The sequence below is a fragment of the Larimichthys crocea genome, chromosome XVIII, assembly GCF_000972845.2.
Source record: "Larimichthys crocea isolate SSNF chromosome XVIII, L_crocea_2.0, whole genome shotgun sequence".
Classification (NCBI taxonomy): domain Eukaryota; kingdom Metazoa; phylum Chordata; class Actinopteri; family Sciaenidae; genus Larimichthys; species Larimichthys crocea.
The window spans coordinates 18220665-18245809 of NC_040028.1; the positions used below are offsets into that span (position 1 = coordinate 18220665).

General features: G+C 39.2%; 1 protein-coding gene across 1 annotated transcript in view; it reads left to right on the forward strand.

The window, feature by feature from the left end:
* Positions 1 to 25145, forward strand: part of uxs1 (UDP-glucuronate decarboxylase 1) — a 25995-nt gene continuing 850 nt past the window's right edge. Inside the window, exons 1-14 of the mRNA XM_019255795.2 lie at positions 1 to 753; positions 2687 to 2708; positions 4580 to 4628; positions 6582 to 6625; positions 7615 to 7675; positions 8182 to 8362; positions 11864 to 11968; positions 12613 to 12672; positions 14359 to 14480; positions 18011 to 18130; positions 18314 to 18357; positions 23950 to 24010; positions 24120 to 24177; positions 24903 to 25006. Of these exons, the coding sequence (XP_019111340.1) occupies positions 663 to 753; positions 2687 to 2708; positions 4580 to 4628; positions 6582 to 6625; positions 7615 to 7675; positions 8182 to 8362; positions 11864 to 11968; positions 12613 to 12672; positions 14359 to 14480; positions 18011 to 18130; positions 18314 to 18357; positions 23950 to 24010; positions 24120 to 24177; positions 24903 to 25006 (1122 nt within the window). The 5' untranslated portion in view covers positions 1 to 662. The remainder of the gene's footprint in view (positions 754 to 2686; positions 2709 to 4579; positions 4629 to 6581; positions 6626 to 7614; positions 7676 to 8181; positions 8363 to 11863; positions 11969 to 12612; positions 12673 to 14358; positions 14481 to 18010; positions 18131 to 18313; positions 18358 to 23949; positions 24011 to 24119; positions 24178 to 24902; positions 25007 to 25145) is intronic.

The window sequence follows — 25145 nt, forward strand, 5'->3', positions numbered from 1 at the left end:
GCTGCTGAATCGAGCGCGGACTCATCGCTCAGTCGCTGCTCCTCCTCGGCCCGACTGAGAGCAGCAAAGTCCGGCATGTGTGGATTAAAACGAACCGCTGTTTTTTTATTATCATTATTATTATCATCCCGGTACTTATTTTAATATAAACGTGACGGCTCGGGTCTGATTTGTTTTTTGTTTTTTATTTTAAGCGGCGGTAGAAAAAAAAAAAGTAGCTCGCGTGCTAAGCTGCGTTGCTAAGTGGTTGCTAACGGCTAAGTAACCGTTGGTTAACGGCTGTTTAACGGCTGAAGTGACAGTTATGACGCAGGTGATATGACCGTTGTCACTCGGTTAAATGGCGCGGGTAAATAAGTTTATATGTAGTTGTGAGTGTTGATACAACACCTGGTGCTACCTGTGTGTGTGTGTGTGTGTGTGTATATGTGTGTGTATGTGTGTGTGTGTGTGTGTTAGCCACGTAACTGCTCCTTGCTTTTGGTGTTGACGTAGCAGGAGGCAGCTTAGCTCGCCCGTCCTGTCAGGCTACTTTTTACCGATTTCTTTATGTGCCAAGTTAAAAAACGAACTCCACCCGGGATTCAAACATGCTATAGCTGGACTTGATTCGTGGTGGCTCGTTTGGGTTTTCCCCCCGGTCCTCCTGTTGCATTGAGCGGATGATGAAGCGGGTCATCTGGCTGATTTCAAGATTAAACCGAAGAATGATGAAGCTGCTTTTTGCCCTCGCTCTGATCGCCTACATTGCCTGTAAGTAACTGTTGGACTGTCATCACTTTGTTTACATTCAAACTGGTAGTTTTAAACTGTCACAGCATACTGTTTGGTGGACAGACCCCCTGCTCCGTAATGTGACCTTCATTGATAAGATGCTAAAGAAAACAAAGTAGGAAAAACCTTAAATGTACACTGGTCTCATTTTCATTAGGGGAAAACAGACAGACATGTGATGAAGTGGTAAAAAGATGTCAGTTTTTTATTAAAAGTACATCCTAAAGTCACTGTTTCCATTAAAAGTGCACCCTAAAGTCACTGTTTCCATTAAAAGTCCACCTGTTTCCATTAAAAGTACGCCCTAAAGTCACTGTTTTTATTAAAAGTACACCCTAAAGTCACTGTTTCCATTAATAGTACACCCTAAAGTCACCATTTTTATTAAAAGTACACCCTAAAGTCACCGTTTTCATTAAAAGTACACCCTAAAGTCACTGTATCCATTAAAAGTACACCCTAAAGTCACAGTTTTTATTAAAAGTACACCCTAGTGTCACTGTTTTTATTAAAAGTACACCCTAGTGTCACTGTTTTTATTAAAAGTACACCCTAAAGTCACTGTTTCCATTAATAGTACGCCCTAAAGTCACTGTTTCCATTAAAAGTACGCCCTAAAGTCACTGTTTTTTATTAAAAGTACGCCCTAAAGTCACTGTTTTTTATTAAAAGTATGCCCTAAAGTCACTGTTTTTTATTAAAAGTACACCCTAAAGTCACCGTTTTTTATTAAAAGTACACCCTAAAGTCACTGTTTCTATTAAAAGTACACCCTAATGTCGCTGTTTTTATTAAAAGTACACCGTAAAGTCACTGTTTTTATTAAGAGTACACCCTAAAGTCACTGTTTCCAAAGGTACGGAAGCATTATGTGGTCATACATTCATGTCATACATTTTATTTTAAGTTTAGAGACGGTAGTAGTTTCTGTCTGTAGTTCAAGTCCAGTATGGACCAAAGTATGGAGGGTGGACTAGCAGCTGGAGACTGCCGAGGTGCCCTTAAGCAAGGTACCGGACCCCCTAACTTCTCTGTGTGGCTACCCATCTCTCAACATTTGCATGTCTATTAGCCCTTTGTGTGTGGGTGGTTGTATTTTGGGTAAAAAAAACCCTCATGGGATTAATTAAAAAGTATCTATTCTGTTTCCTTTGTTGTCAAAATAATAAACCAGTAACAAACGTTGTTATCCCGAGATAATAGAATCATTTTCTTGAGATCTCAACAAAACTTTGTTTTTCTGAGGTAATAATAATAATATATATAATAACAATAACTTAATTAAGACAACAATCAAATAATAAATATAGTAATAAATGAACATCTACATATTTACACAATACTTTTTAAAAAAAAGACATGACATCACATAAAAGGAGGTCTATAAAAATGTTAGTAATTAATTGATTCTGTGAGTCCTCAGGCAGGGCGTTCCAGAGTCTTAATTAACAACACCATAATTTATTTGAGATCTGTAAACACTGAAATGAATGAACTCATTATCCTGAGAAAACTGAGGAAATAAAATGTATGCAGTGTGATTTAGTCATTTGAACATTGATGTTTGTTTTGCGGCTTTATTCTTATTACTCATTTTAAATAGAATTTTGTTTGGGGAACGTTTGATGACATTTAATTTATTTCTTATCACGGGTTATTATTTTATCTAGTAATGCTCTGTATGTTTGAACTCATTTTCTCAGTGTAAACTTTTAATGATTTGCAGCTCACTGATTTACAGCCCACTTGTCAGACCGTACAGTCCGGTGCTTCTTTTCCTCTCTTGGCTGTCTTTAGCAGTGTTACTCTTGGAGTTACTGATATCACTGAATGTGACTCTGCTCCATAAATAGGTTATACTTCATGATGTTGACATTTTCCTAACACATTTTCTTTTTTTTTTCTCTTTCAGCTGTCTGGGGAACGAACATGAGGTACCGTGATTAATTTCTCTCTTATTTTACTGCTTTATTTTTTCATATTCCACATATTCAACATTTTACCCAAGGCTGGATTAAAAGAGATGAATAGACTGGCGTATTCTGTGAAAACATCATGTGACCTTCAGTACCATGGACAAATCTTTACATCATTATTTCATTGAATTTGTTTTACATCTGATTCTTGTCATAAATAAGTACGTTAAAAAAAAAAATCTCTTTTGAATGGTTAAGTATCAAGGTACAAAACTCCCTGATCAGAATTCAGAGGAGTCCCTAAGCACCGGCCCTCCCGATTACTCGATTACTCACCTCTGTGCCGTCATATTGAGTGGGTAATGTAATGAGGTTATTTGCAGAGCATGATGAGTGTGATCTCTATCAGCATGAGCCATTCTTCTCCGCTCTGCCATGTAGTTTAGCCCATTTAATTAAGCGATCCCGATAAGAGTGCGGGGTGCTTGTCGTAAAGCACACATCATTATTCTTCTCCGTGACAAATACTTCCAGGTATGATGAATCAGGATTTAACTGTTATGGATTTTCTCTGAAACCAAGTGAGACCTCATGACCCTAACGCATCATATCGACCCAAAACTACTGTATATTCCAAGACAGTGCAAACATATGATGATCCTGTCAATTCAACTACCCAGCATTGTATAAAGTAATTAAAAGTAGCTGAACTTTAAACATCACCAACATACACATTAAAGGCAGCAGTCATACTAATCCAAAAACAACATATATTGTTATTAATAGTAGTAAAACACTGACAGGGATCATCCAATGACAGTATAAGGAATGGATGGAGCATGAGTGACGTCACCTGTACGTTTCCAAAGCGCCGCTTTGAAGTCGAAAATATGTGGCGCCAACAACACCATGTTTGCTTCTTCCGCCTCCTGGCTAATCTAAATATCGGCCAAGACGTGGATCATGACTGGACCCAGTCAAGTTTAATTTGTCAACCTTTCCTTGTAGTGGAGTATTTCTAAAGTGAGGTTGGTATTAGTACACACCTTTAGCCAAATACACCTGTGTGTTTACTAGGGCTGCCACAAACGATTATTTTGATAGTCGACTAATCACCGATTATTTTTTTGATTAGTTGACTAATCAGATCATACGTACATATGTGACAGAAAGGCAGACGTGGCAGTGGAAGCTGCAGCCGCAGTTTCGAGAGAAAAGCAAACTTAAAAAAAACAAAAAAAACAATGCGTGGACTACTAAATTAGTTGTCGACGATTTTGTTCGTCGACATAATCGTGACCAAGCTACTAATCGTGGCAGCCCTAGTGTTTACCAGCTGAGCTTTCCCCTTTAGGAAATGTGTCCTTGTGGGTAACATTTGTTGAGGAGATTTGTTACTTTAGATCACTTTATTCAGCCATAATATGTTTAAATAAACTCAGGATGCAGTGTGATAGTTACTGAAAGGCCGTGTCGTGCTTTTGCTGCCACAGAATATAACTAAAAAGCGTTTATGTAACGTTAACGTTTCTTCTTTGGCGTCTTCTTCTTTTTCTGTTACGGTGAAATTAATTTACGATGTCGGTAGCTGCTCACAGTCCAGAGCAGCTTGACTGTGAAGAGCACAAAAAAACGCTGCATTAACGTTGAATAAACTAGAAGTTGTGAGGTAAAAAATAGCGTGTTTTATCCTCAAACAGTAACACAGAAAATTGATTATATCAACATGTACAATACCTGTTTTTATTTAGGGTTTTCATTCATCATCCCTCTCTTTTTGGAAGAGTGGGCGCTGCTAACGTCTCATCAAGTCAAGTTGTCTGTTTTCTTTGGCCTTGTGATTACAGTCTGCTAACGTCTCCTCCCACCTCTTCTTTGTCTCATCATAGATCAATACAAGAACACGGAGCGATGAAGATTAAGCAGGAAATCGATGAAGTGAGTTTGACTGTTTTCACCATCACCATGTTTTCTTTTGCACGTTCAAGGCGACACTGTACGTTATCTTTCTCTTCCTCGTGCACATACTGGACTGTACATTCACACACATTCATACACTGATGGCATTGGCTGCCATGCAAGGTGACAACTGCCCATCAGTTTGAGGAGCTAACAATTCATTCACAATTACACGCCGATGGCGCAGCCTTTGGGAACAATTTGGGGTTCAGTATCTTGCCCAAGGACACTTTGACATGCAGACTGGAGGGGATCGAACCGGGGATCGAACCGCTGATCTCATATCAGGTCCCTGCTAACAATAAATGTTGTTCCATAAAGCTCAGATTTAGAGAATAAACACACATTGAGTTAAGCAATTATTATTTAGGCTAATAACATATTCAGATATTCAATATTCATATTAATCCTGAGAGAAATGAGCAAATGTGGACGTCTTTATGGACAGATTCCCCACAGATGAAGCGTGTGTGCACAGCAGATGGATGTAGGCACGGTACAGGAATAAACTCAGAGCTTTCATTATTTCTTCTTTATTTAAGGGATCGTTTAACGAGCAAATTATGTTGATTTTGTCTTGATGCAAATTATTTCTTTATTTTGCTTTTACATATTTTGCTTTTGTTTATTATCACAGTTGAGAGCTTGACGTGAAAGATGCAGATGCAGATTTGAACGCACAGTATACAGCACTTTCACAGCAGCTCGTACGCACAGGTGGATAAGAAATTACTCAAATCTATAGAGGCATGTCATGAAATCATGCCGGTGTTAAATAGTCTGTGGGAGAACTTATGGACGCTCCTTCTTACATGGTTGGAGTAGCAGTCTGTTGCTGAAGGAGCTGTTGAAGGTCTCCAACAAGCTCATGCAGGAGGTGAGAGGAGTTGACGGTATTATGACGGCAGATTTGTGATTTTAGCCAGGGGGTTTTTTGTAATAATTTGGCAGAACAAGGTTGTACAGCTTGAATCATTCACACCTCCTCATTCTACACACCAGAAAAGGCTGATAAAAGTAATACTACATACATATTCTATGGATCCATGTTTATATGCATAGGTCACTGCATCTGTGATGGAGGTCGCACATGTCAGGATAACTGAATAACAATGACGTTTCGTGGGTAGCCACGAGTACTTTATGGTAATCCCATGCAGCACGGGCAGAAATCATGCCCTTTTTTTGCATGTAGTGCAAATGTGTCATTTCTGCCTGCTGTATTTGACTATACCTGCATACAGTGCTGAAAATCCATGAAGTAGCAAGACCATTTTTTGAAACTTGATTATTAAAAAGATCTGTCCTGACCTGTTGGATAATCATTCTCATGAAACAACCACAATCTAGAAACCTAAGGCAAACAAACGTTGATTGTCTTTCTTAAGTACCGTATATTGACGACAAGAGGCTTTCTGAGTCATTTCGAAGAGAGAAGTGCTTGCCATTAAATTGCAGATGTAATTCTCACAGAAACCTCAGAGGTCCTTTATATCTAATAACCGCACTCGTTTCTTATGCTGTTACTTTGTCTGAATGTGGTATTTCAGAAAGATTTTTGACCTTTTTTGAGGTCAGAATTTGTAATATTTTGCACCAAGTCTGTGTAATAAAATGGCAGAAACGTGAGAGACATAATTGAGCATGTGAAAGGCTATCATATTTGAGTAGGTGCCCAAGTAAAACACTGTTTATTATGTATTTATGACTATAAAAACTTGACAAACGGTGCAGAGCTCCATCTCAAATTTACGTTAAGGTCAATGTATGCTGGTTCCATGTGGCACACACGTCTGACCTTCTATCTCCACTTGAAGATCGTCTGCCGACCCCCTTAAAACAGAGAAACTCATTGTTTATGGTGGAAGAGGTTAAGAGGCACATACACACCACATTACACTCACATCGACTTGTGTTCTCATCTCACTTCAGGCTGTGGCTCCTCTCAGGGAGAAGATTCGTGATCTGGAACAAAGGTATGTATCAGTTTTTTTAAATTCACAGATTAAAATTGTTTAGAGGAAACTGGTCGTCTGCAGACCTGTTGACATCGACAATCCACGTCTTCTCCCTCTCATTAAAATATCAATATCAGCTCAATGCTCAGTGAAGTTAATGAGCTGTTTATTAATTAATGTTTTGTTTCCACAAAGAAATCTAATTTTCACTCCAAGTCAAACTAGAGGATGCATCAGTGCCACGTTAGACCATGTGCTGCAATATTAGAAGTCACATGGTGACTTCTGCACAGCAGGATAAATGTTATGAAACCAATATTGACTGATTGATTGCAGCTACTGATGACATATAAATTAAGCTTTTAAAGGTTCATTATTTTTTACTCTCGATGCCTTGAATTCTAATAAGGCAGAAATATGAAGCCACTTGTTGAGATGATTGCCTCCATGTGTTCCCTCTGCATGCTGCTCTCTGTGAATCTATAATGTGCGACAGGATTTCGAGACCCTCCTGGAAAGCCTCCGTGGAGCGCTATAGGTGGATTGTTGGAGAACATTGCAGGCTTATCGGTGTATGATGTTGTTCTGGTCTGTCGCAGCTACTGATTTTCTTTCAGAGGTTCAGTGAGACACGTTTGCTGTCTTGAATTCAGATGAGACACATATATATTTATGCCACTTTGGAGATTAAAGGATAAATCTGGTTAATCACAACTTGGAGGTTATTTTTGTAGGTTTGTCCAGCTTTTCTGTCAGGAGGGACAGGATTGCACGCAGATAAATAAAGATCCTGACATGTTGGAATTTGGCAACACGCTAAATCATCAGTCATTCCTAATCATAATATTAATCCTTGGCAAACCAGTTCACCTATTGTGCATGTCATGAGAGCAGAGTTTTCATAATACTACAGTGAAAGGACATTTATTTATGTTATGTTTTTCTTCCTTCTCATGGACTTTTTCTTCCAGATGTTCATCACTAAGTCTTCTCTCTCTTTCTCCTAGTTTTTCTCAGAAATACCCACCTGTGAAATTCCTGTCAGAAAAGGATCGGAAGAGAATTTTGGTATGCGACAAACGCTCATACAATTACATCCACAGTAATTGTTGTACTGAGTTGAACCACTTTGTCATGGCCTGAAGCTTTCAGCCTCACTTGCAGTTGTTATCAAGCAATTTTAAACTGAATTCATTCGGCTTCAGATGATGGCCTGTCCGCCACTTAAGTCCAGACTGAAATATCTCAACATTTACGAGATGGATTGGCAGAGGTTTTGTGCAGACGTTTATGGTTCCAGAATGAATCCTTCATCTCGACTTTTCATCAAGCACCATTATGAGTTTTGATTGAAATGTCTCACCACCTATTGGTTTGATTACTTTAAAATCTTTTTGGCTAAAAAGTCAGAGTGACCCTCTGACTTTTCATCTAGGAACCATCAGCAGGTCCTAATTTTAAATTCATTTCCCACTTTATGACCAAATAACTGCAAAACTAAAGACATTCCCATCAGCCTCAGCTGTATTGTCAATATACAGTACAATAAGAAAGCTGCTGATATCATCCATTAGATTACTGGTGGAGCCGGTTTCGTCGGTTCCCACCTGACCGACAAGCTGATGATGGACGGCCATGAGGTCACCGTGGTGGACAACTTCTTCACGGGAAGGAAAAGGAACGTGGAGCACTGGATTGGCCACGAAAACTTCGAGCTCATCAATCATGATGTGGTGGAGCCTCTTTATATTGAAGGTGAGTGAGAGAGTAGTTAACTTGGTCCAAAGTAGGACTGGCTTGACTAACTAAAGACACAAAAATCTCTCAAGAAATTTTGAGTGTGTTTTGATGCTTGTTGTGTCTCGCCTATACCGTGTGTTTATGCATGTTTAATGTATGCATCATTTAGATCGAAAGGTGTGTGTGTGTCAGAGAGAGAGAGGTAGTACAGAATGGCAGCAATAGAAAGTCTTGTGAATTTCTGCCCAGCAACCAGCTGCTATTAACCAATGAATGGACAACGTACTGTATGTGTGACGTCACTTGTAGGTTTCCTAAGCTCAAAATATATAAAATATAAATTTATCTTTGTTAAATGATGAGGTGTTTAAGTTTTATCACCTATTTCAGTACATGAAATGAAAACCTCAGCATCAGTAGCATAGAAATAGAATATACAATACATCGAGCAATGAAGTCTCGTACAACAGAAGCAAGCACAGGGATAAGTTGTTTTTCCATTAGAAGTCAAATAATAATTTGGTTTTAAATCATTAGTGTTTGGATTTCTGATCAAATAAACAAAAACATCCAGCACATGAAATATTTAGACAAAATGTCTTTTTACTCCTGTTCACAGTGTGCCTCTGTCTTCACCTTGGTTTCTCAGTATTGCTCACCTGTAGAATGCTGTGCTATCCAATACGACAGCGCCACAACGAATCCCTTCACTTTAGTGAAGGTTGCAATTTGTATTGCACAATTCGTACACAAGGCAATTCATAGTGCTTTACAGAGGCAAGGAAAAACATTGGACATTAAGACGAGCAATAAAAATAAAAATAGAAATAAAAAATAAAAAAAGAGAAGAAAATTTAAATTAAAACAAAAAATATATATATATACAGAAATTAGAACCAACTATTAAGAAAACATCATGTCATTTAAAATCATTAAAACAGCCAATTTGAAAACAATTTAAAACATTAAACGATTTGTAAACTAGTAGCAGAACTTTAAAATCTATTCTGTGGCTAACTGGGAGCCAGTGTAAAGACTTAAGAACTGGGGTGACGTTCTCTGATCTCTTTGTTCTGGTCAAAACTCGAGCTGCTGCGTTCTGAATGAGCTGCAGCTGTTTGATACTTTTTTGGGGGAGTCCAGTCAAAAGACCATTACAGTACAGTAGTCTACAGTTGGTAGAAGGCTGTTTTGGTGACTGATTTTATGACTGTTGAAGGTCAGATCTGAGTTTATCAACACACCAAGGTTTCGGACTTGGTCTTTAGTTTCTAGAGACAGTAACTCAAGGTGTTTACTGACAGCAACCCTCTTCTCTTTATTGCCAAAAACAATTACCTCAGTTTTTTCTTGATTTAATTGAAGAAAATGGATGTTGTGAATGTTAAAATGTTCAGAATGTGTCAGAGAAAGTGTTGATTCGGTCATGACGTGGTGGTGGTGTTGTTGTAATGGATTTCACCCAGCCTTCACTTCTGTATGTTTTGTTTTGCATAGTATTTTATGATAGCATAGTTTCAGGGTTATAGAGGCGGTTATTTTTCCTGTCTGTAGTATATAAATCATATAATCTATGTAGCATATAAACATGTAAAAAAGTTCCTGTTGTTTCTCTAACTTCCTGCCCTGTGTTGCCGGCCAGCTTTCTCAATTATAAGATGTTACAAAATCAAATTACTGCGGAAAGCTGTCGGTAATCTTCCTGCTTATGTGCATGAACACACACAGGCCGTGTTGAATGCCTATCATGCACATTTACCTTCACAATGCCTTTATCTTTACTCAGCTTGATTATTTTCCCATTGATTTCATAGTGTTTACTCCTTGTTTTATTTAATCCGAGAAAATAATCATCCTTTATTCCGGCTGTGATGAATAAAAAAACACCTTTGAGAAGCAAAGCTCAGGTCTCTGCAAATGTTTACAAAGGCAGTCAATAGAAGTCATTCAGATGTACAAATTGCTCTCTCCACATGGTTACGTGAGATAATAGCTTTTTTTTTCTTTTTTTTAAGCAGATACTGTACACAGAACATGAAATTTGTTGCTTATCGCCATAATGGAGCAACACAAAACATGAACACACAAATAGTGCAGGGATCTCTTGAACATTGTATTGTATTCTGGGTAGAGGGTGTTAAATGAACCCCCCTTTGTATCGTTGCACAAAACCTCAGAGTGGTCCAAACCTACAGGAGGCTATCATGACGCCCAGAAAGAAAACAAATGAGCCCAGGCTTAGCTCACAGTTAGAAACTCTGCTTGGACACATTTCCATTTTTCCATTCATCTTCACTGGACAACAGTCTATTATACGAGGGTGTGGACTGTTAATTGAATGAGCGTCTATAATGTCCGGCACGGGCACATCCAAGTCGATCAATATGTATCGGGTGTACAAAGCCTGACCCATTTCCGATATTTTGTTTGTTTGTTTAGGATAATATCAGCTGTCAGAAGCGTCCTGTTGCTCTGTTAGACTCAAAGACTACAGGTGGTTTCGGGGGTGGCGCATTAGAAACGCTGTACAAACAGCAAGAGATCGCAGCATTACCAAGAGAAGGAATAGCAGAGCAAACCAACTGCAAATGGTGCATTCAACGTATGTTGGAGTGAAAATGCAAAGGTAGTTTCTTATTTAGCAGACAGTACAGTCTCTAGCAAGCCTACGCCACTTCCTTTCACGGTCACAGGTAATCAAAAAACGATGGCCACCATAGTTACAATCAGGTGACTTCCTTTTGCCATCCGCCGCACCAATATGAAAAGCCACCGTAAAGACTCTGGATTATTTCCGAGAGGAAATAAGTTTTGCAATGAATAGAAATGTTCTGACAGAAGATGGAGCAAGACGTGAAAGTGAAAATGTTCAAATGAAGAGGTCAAGCCTTCAATCTGTGCTTGAATTCAGCCTGAAAAGAAAAAAAAAATATGAATGAAGTCGTTTAGAAAATGGGACGGTGGTGAGAAGCGTCTGAGAATGAGTCAAAGATCATTGAGGCTTTGAAGACATACAGGGCGAGTAGACCTTGAGGAGGATAAGCACATAGTTCACGTGCGTTACTGTGTTTGCAACGTCAAACTCATTCAGTAACTACAAGCTCAAGGATCCAAAAAGCTGCAGCATGTAAATAGCAACAATAAAGAAAACTAGAAGGACACTTGGAAAGGACAGTTCTGCAGTTTTCTATGATGTGCATGTCTGCACTCATTGACTTTTTTCCAAGGGTGTCGTAAAAATCAAGATTTCAGTTGCTTATTACTCACATACCTGCTGCATTCGTTTCTACAGTGGCTATGACGTTTAGTCACCATCAAGCACGTGCAACAAATTCATTCATTTTGCCAGAAAAATGCGTCCATCTGTCTGTTTCAGGTAGTTTTTCTGTAATCCTGTTAAGACACAAACAATACAACAAACCCGACCTCTCTTAGTAGAAAATGGGAGGTAATAATTCAGTTGCACTGTTGTAAGATTTAGATGTTCAGATGTGCACATTCTCCTGCTCTTTACAGTGGACCAGATCTATCACTTGGCATCTCCAGCCTCTCCTCCCAACTACATGTACAACCCGATCAAAACACTCAAGACCAACACTATTGGCACTCTGAACATGCTTGGTGAGTACAGTGAATGCACGCTGCTGACTTGTGTTCATACAAGTGATTTAGTTAGGTCTTAAAAACAACTTCCAAGTTTGAAATGAATCCCATCACAGTAATTCAGTGAGTTTTTAAAAATGAAATGTGCCTCTTGTTCTTCTTCTTCTGCATTTTCTTCTCCAGTTCTTTGAGATTTTGGCACTAAAATTGTGTTTTCATACAATGTTTTTCTTCCCCTTGTAACTCAGAAAACATCATTATTTACCAGACCATTCTTCCTCATTACACTTTCAGTTTTTATCCATGCCACCTGCTAAATGCTTCAGAGTCAAACCCCAAATTTCTTGTTCTTTTGTCAGGGTGCTGTCAGACTGTTGAAAGTCTTATATTTTATATATAATGAAATTTAAAGATTTATTGTGAGCAAAAAAATTGCTTTTTTATCTCATGAACCAAAATTAAAGGACTTAATTTAATTTTATTGTTGATGCACTGTATGAATATTCTTCAAAAAAGATAATTATTTGCATATATGAAACATTTTTTAGTCTGTGCAGCCTTGACAGTGGTACAGTTAGTGCTGTCTCACTTCTTTCTAATCTGCGTACGCTCTCTGATTGAATTGCAAAAGAAAAAGACTTTGACTGTGTTCTTGTTTCAAGGTCTGGCCAAACGTGTGGGCGCCAGACTCCTCCTGGCTTCTACGTCTGAAGTTTATGGAGGTAAGAAAGATTACCTCTGACTCATTTTAAAGTTAAAAGACAAATGGTCAACTTTATGCCAAGAGTCTTCTACAGAGTTTTTCTAAGCAGACGCTGTTAAGTTCACTGAGGAGTTAATTAAACCAATTTCCTTCCTTTTCTTTTTTTGAATGAGAAGTATGATTTGTTATTATGAGTCACTGTTATTGGAAAAGGACAAGTGCATTGACTCTTTTGCATGTTCTCATTCAGTTTTAAACTAATTTATAACTAATAGCATCACAAAAACACAGACTGTGCACAGACAGTGTTCATGCAGGCAGTTTGATTTTAACCTGCTGCATCAGTTGGGTCATAATAATCATGACTGATGATGAATAACTAAGGTTGATCAGCATATTTGCCAACCTCCTATAAATCAGGAGACCAAACCTCGCCACCATACTTTGGGATCTTCCCAATTACATTCATGGTTTTGCGCAGCCATACTAACCTAATGACCTTTTTATTGTGGACTGCAAGAAAGCTTCTGGGCAACAAGCCTCATAACCATAGTAACTCACACTGAGCCAGTGTTACTTTTGTCAGACGAGACAAAATATGTTAGTCAACGAGCCTTTTTCCCTTGACTAAGACGAGACGATGACGAGACGACAGTGTTCTAAAACATACACTGACGAAAAATGTGCCAATGTGCGTTTTTGTTGACGAATAAAAACGAGACGAAAATGTCATAAATAAACAAAAACGTCCTCCTTGTTTTCGTCTACTATATAAGAAACAAAAGCAACATCCAGTCCTGCCGTCATGTGTTTGTGCCAGCACTTCTTTTACTGTAGGCCACGTCACGGCCACACGTTTGAGATCCTCTGGCTGCTCTCGCACCTGTGGCTTGAAAACAAACAGCATGCAGGAGAAACACGGCGTACGGACAACGCAATCATGCTCCGAAGGAAAAAGAGACTGGACGTGTGGTCTCATTTCCATTATTTAGAAGCAGAGAAAAAGTCACAATGATAAACAAAAAAAATATTCCTGAAATAAATAAAAGACTAAAATGTTTTGACTAAAACTGGACCTTGTGTTCACGTTTGATTAAAACTAGACTAAAATTTTTAGACTTTTAGTCGACTAAAATATGACGAACTTTGACGCAAGACTAAGACTAAATTGAAAAATGGGCGACAGAATTAACACTGCACTGAGCTCAGTGTGTGAGAGGAGGATGGTGACTGGTTTGTGTGTCGTCCTTTCATGCTGTTATCAGGTATAAGGTTCTTTAACATTGCGTGGGAAAATGGACATGTGGCCTGAGAGCCTGTGAAGCGTCAACAGTTAGTGCGTGATAATTTGGCAGCCCTGCTTCTCTTCATATTTTCTGGATTCATTGATATGCACAGCCGGCAGTGACAATCAGCGCTTTATGGACTCCTTTAGAAAGGATACCCGACGGATGTGTAGTTACATTATATGTGAGCGGAATTGTCTTTCAATAAACCATCACGCTGCCTCCAATAAAATATAGTTGAGACTTCTACAGCAACTTCATCCCAAGCCATTCATGATGCCAGCATCTGACAACATAAGCTGAATATTCTGGGAAGTCCTGCAGTGAATGTCTTCATACACGTGTCTTGTGTCAGCCTTGTTTGACAACTGAAATTTAAAAAATGTGTTTGAAATATTTCTAATCTGTTTTTGTCCCAGATCCAGAGGTTCACCCACAGAACGAGGAGTACTGGGGCCACGTGAACCCGATTGGTCCTCGAGCATGCTACGATGAGGGGAAACGCGTAGCAGAGACAATGTGTTACGCCTACATGAAACAGGTATCATCACTGCAAATCCACGGTACACATTTGAGACAGGCGAGGTTAGCCAAAACTCCATGATTGTGGGTTTTTAAACAGGTTTATTGGTGACTGGTAAACCGTCCCTGGTCGATCCGTGTTCTTTGAGGAGGGTTAAATCTGTGAAACTGGTCTGTAAGGTCACCTGCTGTGGATTGTTGTTCAGTCTCATGAGAACGGATTCAAGGACAGCATTATAGAGGGATAAGCCCTAGTCTGTCTGAGTCTGAGGCAACCTTTCCTAGAGAAACCATCACTCCTCTGTCGGGTGTACCAGTTTCTGCTGTAACGTGTTGCTGAATTTGAACACTTGGATTCTCTGTTGGTTCTACATAAGCAATGACAATGTCGTTGCATCTATCCTTCTTCTCTTTATCACCCGCGACGTTAGTGTCTTTCTTAGAGCTTGTGTCCATTTCTACAAGCTTCAAGTGGGTCCTAAATGATTCAGCCATCACAACAACAAGGAACACTAATGAACCAAGTGAAAGACAACATGCTGTCAGGAGAAGATAGTTAATGACACTGGTCTGTGTTGAGTTCACATCATACTTTAAGCACGATATCATTAAAAAAAAAGCTCCTAAAATTTCATGCATGTTTCCTTAAACATCCAAATGTCGTCGAGACTTTTTTGGTTTATTTTTTTCCCCGTTATGACGTGATTGACACGAGCCTTTGATGATCAGATATGATTGACTTCTCTTGCCTTTCCTCCAGGCAGGTGATATTTATTTATCTGCCTCGTCACCTTCTCTTCCTCAGCTGCTCATTATTATTTTTTTTTCACACCTACTGGGAGAATTCTTGGAAACAGTCTCCTTCCGATATCCACCTGTCACTTTTTGCCTCGTGCCTACGGACGAGAATATCACACGTTACATCTACTGCTCAGTCATGTAATCGAAATTCATTACCATTTGAAATTTAATGAGTCTAGATTAGGGATCGGAAACAAAACCCGGTATTGAAAGAGTACTGGGGCTAAATTATCGAAGTGTAGTATCGATAAGCTCAGACGTTATCGGCTCTGCTCGTCGGTAGAACTAAAGACATTTGCTCCCGTGGAGTTTATTAAATCATACGAATGTAGCCAGCTAATAACTGAACGACCAGAGGACGCTCTGAGCGCCTCAGTCCAGACCAATGGAGAGGTCACCTTCCATGGTGATACCCATCCCTGGTGCATGTCACGTGCTGAATAAAGAAGCATATCTCATCTGCTTCTCTGACTGAAGGCAAATACTGTAAATAAAACAAGCTGATCTGATGCATTTAAACATTTTATTATTTATTGATATTTATGTAGAAGAGTCGCATACACAGCTATATTTAATGAGCAGCAGATACCTGCAGTGTGTGTTGTGGCTGCACGTGACAGGCGTACAAAAAAAAAAAACTACGCCTTTTTTTTCATACAGACGTTCTACTCAATATATGTGCAAATGTAGATGCTTCACATTTTAATGACGACAGTGCAGAGCCCACTGGACAGTCACAGCTAGCTCGTTACTGTAGCAATCATTGAAGTTGAAGTGAGAGGGAGTGGACACATATTTTCTCATCAGTTTGCCAGCGTTACTTCTATTACACATGAGAACTGTGACGCTCAGGCATTTTCATTCACCGCAAAATCAAGTTAAGATGTTATTTAATATTCAGGATCCAGTAAAGGACAGGGAGGTATCGTACTTCACTGATGCATTTGTTTTAACTCGTGTTGTACAACCTGAAAATGTGATGATCAGCATAAGACATAGAGGGTTGATTAAATATGTATTTGCCGCATTGAATTAGCAGGTCTAGTTTCCACAAGCTTCACGCTCCGCATACTTAAAAGTCTTGATTCAGAACTGTTGAGCTGAAGTTATCGATATCATATGAAAGAAAGTTTAACTGGGAGATTGACGTCAACGTCGCGGTGAAGTCTCACCACGCTGCTCGTCTTGTACGTGCGATTGTGGAGTAAATATAGTGTTGTCGGCAACGCTCTAACTTGCAGAGTTGCAGAGAGTGTATTAAACTTGACAGCACACTGAGAATTTAATAACCCTGAGGCAATGTGGTCCCCTATTTGAATATATAATAGTTACAGATCATTAGACGCAATAACACAGATGTACATGATTTAAATGACTGTGTAGTGTCAGGCAATAAGATTATAGTTATTGTAGACGGTGTCAGCATTCTCAATTAGCTGTGTACACTGTGTTTGTTTTCCCCCCTGACATGTGTTTGAGTATATGCATACACCATAATTTACATTTACAAGGGGGTAGTGTGCACACACACACACACCCATATCCATCTGAGACCTTTTCATCATATTGTCCTCATTGCGTCCTCGTTCTTCACCTTGCTGAATATATATGCAGGTTGTGAACCACTGAATTACATGTTTCACATTTTCAAGGAAAGATTCTACATAATTTCCATGTTTTTATTCATGTTATATGACCCACAGCCCACCTAAAGTGGTACTTATTGTTGCAAGGTCATGGGTTTTTTTTTTTTTTTTTAAAGTGAGAGTTTTTTTTTTTTTTCCCCAGCTGTGGGATCTGTGTGAGTATCCATGACACAGTTGGCCTCATTTAGTCATTCTTTGATGGAGAGTGTTAAAGGAGAGTCTAGTGTCAGATTTGCCTGGAGAATATTCTTTTTCAGGGTCAACTTAATATCCTCTATCGTCCTACATTCTCACACAATGAAGTTATTTCCGCTTCCCATGCAAAGAATATTATATAATTGATAATATCATATAATTGATACCTGAGGCTGTGTCTTGCCGGTACTGGGATTATAGTGATGTTGTCTACAGACACGCCTCTGCCCCCGACTCTAAAATCCATAGGTTTAGTTTATCATTCCACCCAAGATCCAAGATTTATCACCGGTGACAGCATATATCGTAAAAAAGTGCAATTTTCCAAGAGGAACAAATAACCTCCCACTTTGAATCGAGAAATCAGGTCTGAGAACAGATTTTAATAAAGTGGCAGATGGTTTTGTCCAGAAATGTGCGAAACTGACAAATCTGCTTTAAAGTAAAAGGCTGTGAAACATTTAGTTCATATTTTAGTATCTTAAAGTTATTGATGACAGGTGACAGGTGTGTGTAGTCCTGTTTTATGCTCCTCTGTGCCTGATGAATAAACGCTGCTGCCGCTGGATTACAGCTGCACAGCTTCAACATTGTAAGCGTCTAATATTTGAAGTGATTGTATATTTTAATGGCAAACAGCAGGAATTTTTTCATGCCTCTTGATTGATTGGGGTAATCACGATTAGCATGACTTATTAATTCATGCATACACATTATTCCAGGGGCGTAAATATCTAATATGTGTGTTTGATACCTGCCAGGACATTATATAAACTTTACGCAATGATGTACACTGTTCTTGAGTAAAATGCAAGTTAATAAAGCGACTAATCAAAATAAAGAAACTTTCAAACCAAGTTCATAAATGACTAATGAGTCACCTGCTGTCGTGTTTCTGTGCTTACAGGAAGGAGTCGAGGTGCGCGTGGCCAGGATCTTCAACACGTTTGGCTCCAGGATGCACATGAACGATGGACGTGTTGTCAGCAACTTCATCCTGCAGGCTCTACAGGGCGAACCTCTCACTGTACGCATGTTAAGCCTTGTTTCCCCCCACACACACTGAATTAACCTCAGTGAGGCTGAATAACCAGTTAGACTTTTTTTAAGTATGCTAAATAGAAATGTGTCGTTTGACACGTGGCAGCTCATTCATCTTCAGTATGTGCATTGTGCAGTAATCATACTCTGTTCCCTTTTGTTGCTGCAGGTCTATGGCACTGGTTCCCAAACAAGAGCATTTCAATATGTGAGGTAGGAATTCAATTAAACGTGTTTTGTTATGTCCCTGAATGCATCATTCTGCTCTTCAAGTTATATATTTGTCACAGAAAATCTTTCACCGTCTACCCACCGCACAGGACGTGTGATGTACGATTTAATTAATAACAGGTCATGTTAATTATATAAACAACATTACACAGTATTTGTAGTTTTCTTTACTCTCTATAATTAATTAAATGATTGAATTCTGGTGTTTGAAGTATATCAAAGGTGTGTGTATGTATGTGGATGTTGATGCTTTCTTGGATTGATGAATTCGGGATAAGGCGGTATGGACGCTGCTTTGATGTTCATTATTAAATATCATCATTCGTGTCTTTCTGCATGGAGGAGCATAAAAAAGCAAAGTGTACGTGACAAGTTTAAAGCAGTATTTATTGAGCTGTGCAAAGGTGATAATTAGAGATTAATTTGCTCAGTTTGAAGAAGAGAGATCATAGACGCCGAGCTTACATCGCAACAAAACATTCACCCGATGACTTTGTAAAGTCAAGATCTTCAGGTAGGTTCAGCTTTAAGTGAAACTTTGACTTTGACTTTGGAAAGCTCACATGATTTCCTGACATGAGTTCCTCGTTCATATCTGTCTTTTCTTGGTCATAATTTAATGTTTGCTGCCATAAAACACGCAGAACCGGCTGACCTTATTGTCCGTGTCCACTTTGTCTGCACTGTGGTAAACCTGGAAAGCTGATAGTGAAACTGGGAGCTTTAAAACACAACATGCAGATAGTGTGAGATTAGTGAGGGAGCTTCAATAAGGGCACAGCGGGGAGAAAAATATTCTCTGAGCATAAAAAAAAAAAGTGAGTCTGTGTCGTGTCGACTTGATTCTGAGTTTTCTCAGAGCTGGTGTGCAGCGATACATCTGTACAGTGACTGATGTCAAAACTGTTGTAGAAATGTTTGGATTGCTCTTTATACAGAGGGCGGAGGAGGAATATATGTTGCTTTCTCTTGATTTCTGTGTCACATATTTTACACCTGCAAAGTGACTAAAGGTTGAGCAGAATTGTAAATGTTCATATTGCAACATATTATCCTAGTTTAAGGTTTATCTGTAAGAAGCAATATCCGTTTTATATCTGTATAACTGAAGCCATGGCCTTGGAGGGAACAGAGCCCAGGCCACACAAAGGCTTTAGAAAAGGAAGAAAGGTGTCTGTCTGTCTGTCTGTCTGTCTGTCTGTCTGTCTGTCTGTCTGTCTGTCTGTCTGTCTGTCTGTCTGTCTGTCAAACACATCCTAAAAGTGCCTGAATAAGAAAAAAAAAATATGAATATAAAGTTAAATTTATTGTATGTGTGATTTTTCTTGCCATCAAGATTTTACCCATTAAAATGTATCATAAATTGAATAAAATTACAATAAATGGAGCAACTACGTTGAAGTGTTGCCGTGGGCAACGTGAAACAGATAAAGGCAGACAAAGGAGAGAGATGAAAAATGGTGAATTAAAGGAGAGGAAATTACATTTGTATTCTTTTTAAAAGCTCGTTAATTAAAAAACACTTGGACAGATGTCAGTTTTTTTTTATCTCAGAAATTACAACTTGTTTACAGTTAAAATTTCAGCCCTGGCTAATTTGGCGACGCTTGTGGTTTAATACTACGGGTCAAAAACACAAGAGCAGCAGGTGTGTTTGTTTACACTGCGGCCAAATAATTGTCAATTTAATAAACAAGTCAGGCAATAATTGGCATTTTTCCATCATTCTGTGAGCATCAGTGAGGCACCGCACAGCAGGAGCCTGAACAGCAGGGCACAGTGGGGAGCTCTCTGTCCTGCAATATTTATAATAACTGAGCTGCAGATGTAGAAAATGTTCATTAGCAATTAGCAGCAGTAATTTGCTGTAATACATCGTTTTTTTTTCTCCACAGACAGCCACTGCAGATATGTGAATATTTCCATACTTTGATGCCGTCACCATTGTGTTACCTCGGCGACAGACACATTCCCTTAAATGAAAATCTTCAAAATTGTTCCTTTTACTGAGAAATGCGTTTCTCGGAAAAGCTGATTTTTCATGCAGGGTTGCAAGTAGAGTCTTGACTCGAAGTGCTCTTCGAGGTCGATCTTTCAGGCTATCAAACAATACGGGATTGAATAAACTGTAGGTGTAAAACTTCTCCGAAGACGAGGACAGAACAAGAACAGACGAAGAGTTCATTTGCAGATAAAAGCCATAAACTAATGAAACTGACTCCGGTTTGATTTCCTGGAGTGCAAAACACAATTTAGAGAAACAAATTAAATCAGAGATTTTATTAGTTGAATAAAATAAAGGAAAGATGAGTATGGTGTGAGGAAGATGAGATGCAGTTAAGGAGTTTAAAAGATGCTCTCTGCTGTTATGGCTCTGTATTTTAACATGGTGGACCGTCTTTGGCTGGGGTGACTTCAGTATTCTGCTCTGCACAGGCGTCTCGTTGCACCACAGTGTCCTGATTTCTGTAAAACTGGCCAAAGAAAAAGCAATTTTGCCTTTCATTCTAAGACTGTTTAGCAAACATTATGAGTTGGCCACATCAAGAGAGACAGCAGGTGGCACTAATTCTCCAGTCGGGAGTTGCAACAAGTCTTTTTTGGTCTGGGACTGGACACCGGACTCAAAAAAAAGCTCGGACAAATCAACAGCTCTTAATAGATGCACAATCCCTGCACACATATTTGATGTTTTTTGTCTGTTGCAGTTTTTATATCTCTAGAATACTGGCTCTATGCTCACCCCTACAGTATGTTTGAGAATCAATATTCTAGTGCAACAGAAGCTTCAGTGAATGTTAAAATCACACACTTCATGTACGTCATGATTCATTTGCTGTTTCCGCTGCACTTTTTTTGCCTTATTTCAATCTTTTTTTCCCACCAAATGTTCAGTTTCTTTGCACGTAAAACAGATGCATGGGACCACACTTTAATACTTCTGCCGGTAGGGTTGGTGTGTGTATTTGTCGCCGTCGTTGTAAAAATGATAATTAGGTTCATCACCACGCTGTCACCTTCAACTGGCAACTCGTGCCGTGGTTGAAAATATAAATCTAAATATAAATCTGCTTTTTCACACGTTTCTTTTTTACACTTTCACACTTACGAGAAGGTGATGAATTCTTTCATTCAGCATGATTTTTATTGCGTCTAATAGCTTATAAAAACCTGTGGAAATTGGTGGAGTGCCCACATTTCCTGCAATCTACAGTTCCCTTTAACTGAATGAGAATATAAAAAAAAAACAGATTAGGGTCATCTATCTTAGAAATTTCAACCTTACTCAACAGTTTTCTGTGTATTATTGCCAAGTTTCCCAGCCAAGAATTGTCTAAGTCTGTAGCAGTGACTTCATGTTTCTCCTCACGGTCACACTTCATTACAGTAATCACTTTTGAGACACCCAGTTTTGCACTAAAGTGGCATGTGATTATGTAAAAATCATGTATTCCGTCACCTTGCATGTGTGTTTTGTTTGTGTTCTTTCACTCAGTCTTATTTTAAATTCTATTCAGCATGTAGCTGCACTTTGTGTCGGGGGAAATTGTACATAAATTATACATAAATACATAAATTACAAGCTCGTTGGTGCTGCTGTATTGCCGTTTTTGTGAGTAATGCTAAGAGAAGCTGAAATACATCGCAATGTTCAGGACATTAGTTTTTTTTACATGCTGGTCTTCATGTTTACGCTCTCTGTTCCGATGAAGTACTTTGACCCCTTTGTATGCCTGTTTCTAAAGCCTTATTCACATGGCTCACTACGCTGCCGTCATGCACCTGGTGGAGATTGACGCCGGGCAGAGGATGGAGCTAAACCGTGGCGCTTACGTCCTCGGTGTGAATCCCCAATTACAGTTTATCCAGAGCAGGGTTGCAGTGGACAAACAGAACAGTTTGAAAATTAAAAATAGGCGTACCACAGGGCTCCATCCTGGGACCACTGCTCTTTATATATTAATGAGCTACCAGGCTGGGCTTTTCAACAAGATGGAAAATACACAAGAGAACATTAGAGAAAGTATATTAGATCATATATCTAGGTGTTGTCTCGGATTCCCAACAAAAAAAGACCATCAAATCTAACCTCAAGTCCTTTTTGAGCAAAGACTGCAAATTAGATATCGCTCGACATTCTTTATACACGGCATGCATTTTATCTAAATGTAATAGTGCCTATATGTATTCTCCCTGTGTGTGTGTGTGTGTGTGTGCGCAACACGTGGTTCAAAAGCTGGGAAACCGATACAAGATGAAATAATCGGTCCTCGTTTCTCCACCAGGTTATAATTACACGGCGTATCTATCATCAGTAATTTATGAATTTTGTTGTAGATATGAAGGTTCTGAGACGTAATTATGAAAATGATGTGAACTGATGTGATTTGATTTATTTTTAGCCGCACTTGTGACATGGCTGCAGGGATGCATCTGTCGGCCTGAAATACGACGACAGATGCATCCCTTGGGCGACGGTATTTTAAACTAACTTGTAATCTGGATCAGAATGATCCGGAGAGTGAAGTTTTCTTTTTTCTCCGTCATGATCTCAGTCCAGTCTTCAGACTTTGTCCAATTATTTCAAAACATTGGGAGGTTGGATCACGGAGATCCTGATACGACCAGAGAGGGATTTGTCGATCTTGAGTCCTAGCTTTGGTATCTGAACAAGAAAAACAATCTAAAGTTTAAAGTTTGTACAGTTTATCCTCGCGGATTATATTGATGCCGAATTGATAAGAAGACTGTCGACGTATCCTTTATCTTGTGTTTTTAGAGTGATGTGTTTTTTACGGACATGTAATGAATTGTTTCAGTTTCTTTAAAGGGAGTTTGGTATCATATTTTCCCTGGACAGCACCAGGTAGCACTAAGTAACTGTTACATATGAGAAGGTTAAGTGACGTTTATTGATTTAACAAATTCTTTATGCATGTTTTTAAACTGCTTTCATGATTAAAACAAGATGCTTGATGGTCTCATTAATGACTCTTGATGAAACTGAGCAAACTCGTCGTCCTTTAGCTTCTGTTTTTTTGTCTCATTCACACAGAAAATGATCCACATGAACCTTTTTCTTTCTGTGAGCTGCTGTGTGCTCACACATGAAGTTGAATTTTATTGTATTCATGAGTCATGAGTATTTTATTCCCCTCAATGTAGAACGAAGGAACCGCTCAGACTCGAAGTACAGAAAGAGACAGATATGTGCGTCACCGCTGAAAGTACACTAATAATTTTATGTATATATTTCATATTATAGTGCAATATGACAGAGCAGCTTTACTGGTTATTTCAGTCTCCATATTGCACGAAGTGGCAATTTCAGGTAGTAATTAAATGTAAATTTCCTTCCATACTTCCCCTTGCTTGACACTGATTGTGCAGTGTCTCTTAGCTATAGGTGACCTTTTAATAAATACACTATATGTATAATAACCACTCATATTGCAGAGCTTCTGTGCAGACTTTATGAAAATGAAATGAGTTTTCTCTGCGGTGTTCGTCCGTCAAATAAAACAAAGCTTCCGAGGGGATTTTAACGTCTTCCGTGTCTGATTTGTTTTCCAGCGATCTGGTGAACGGCCTGGTGTTGTTGATGAACAGTAACATCAGCAGTCCAGTCAATCTGGTGAGTTCATACTTAATATATATAACCTGTCTGCGTGGATTGAATGAAGTCAACAGTCAAACAATAATTGAACGTCAAGTTGACGGATGGTGATTGAATCTGTTTGCAGGGGAACCCAGAGGAGCACACCATACTGGAGTTCGCTCGCCTCATCAAAAGTCTCGTCGGTAAGATGTCGGATCAGTCAGGACTGTTCTGGAATTTTCTATCCTTAGGTCACACGAGGTCACGTGTGAGTCTTGAGGTCCTCTGCAGTATTAATTGTTTGGCTTTGGTTGGGAACAGTAGGTGCCAGTCTATCTCAACACTGTGGTGTCCACGGTCACAGAGACCTGTTGCTGCCTTCATAGACATAATAGATAGCTGCTGTTGACGTTCCAATCTGTGTCTCCAGTCTAGAATATGCTGACAATAACACCTCCATGGGTAAAGACTTTCTCTTTGAATAATTCTGGGCGTGTAGTATTTGTGGTGTTATCTTGAGGTTTAAAGTCGATCCACCAGGATGAGTTGGGCAGAGACTCAGGCACTTCTGATGAACTTTGAGAGTGTCTCTAATTCTCCTTGGGCCAAGCGTCAATAAATAAAACAGCATAAGACATCAGAGGCTCCTGAACACTTTCTTCATTACTGACCTCACCATTGACCTTTGACTTCAGCAATTCTCCAATCTCCACAACAAATATCAGAAGACTTTTCACCTTGTTGTTTCCACGTCCTCGTTCCTTATCTCACCATACTTTTTCTGTTTTGTGTAACCCGTTACACAAAACAGTCACACTATTGTTGTAGTAATGCGTCATATCATCAGGCTGTGCCTTGCGATTATTATACTCTAAAATGAGACATAAGGAGAAGAATAACGTTATGTTCTTCTCTCCGTACCGCTCAGTGAGTCGAAGTCAGATCCAGTTTCTTCCAGAGGCCCAGGACGACCCACAGAGGAGAAGACCGGACATCCGGAAAGCCAAGATGATGCTCGGCTGGGAGCCGGTGGTACGTGTGACGCACGGCACATTTTATTTCTTAAATGGGCAGAGGAGGACGGGTCATGACTTTTGTAAACATCTGTAGTTCAGTGCTTTTCAAAATAAAACAGTCTTGGTTACTCAGTGGCAGTGTCTTCATGTTGCCT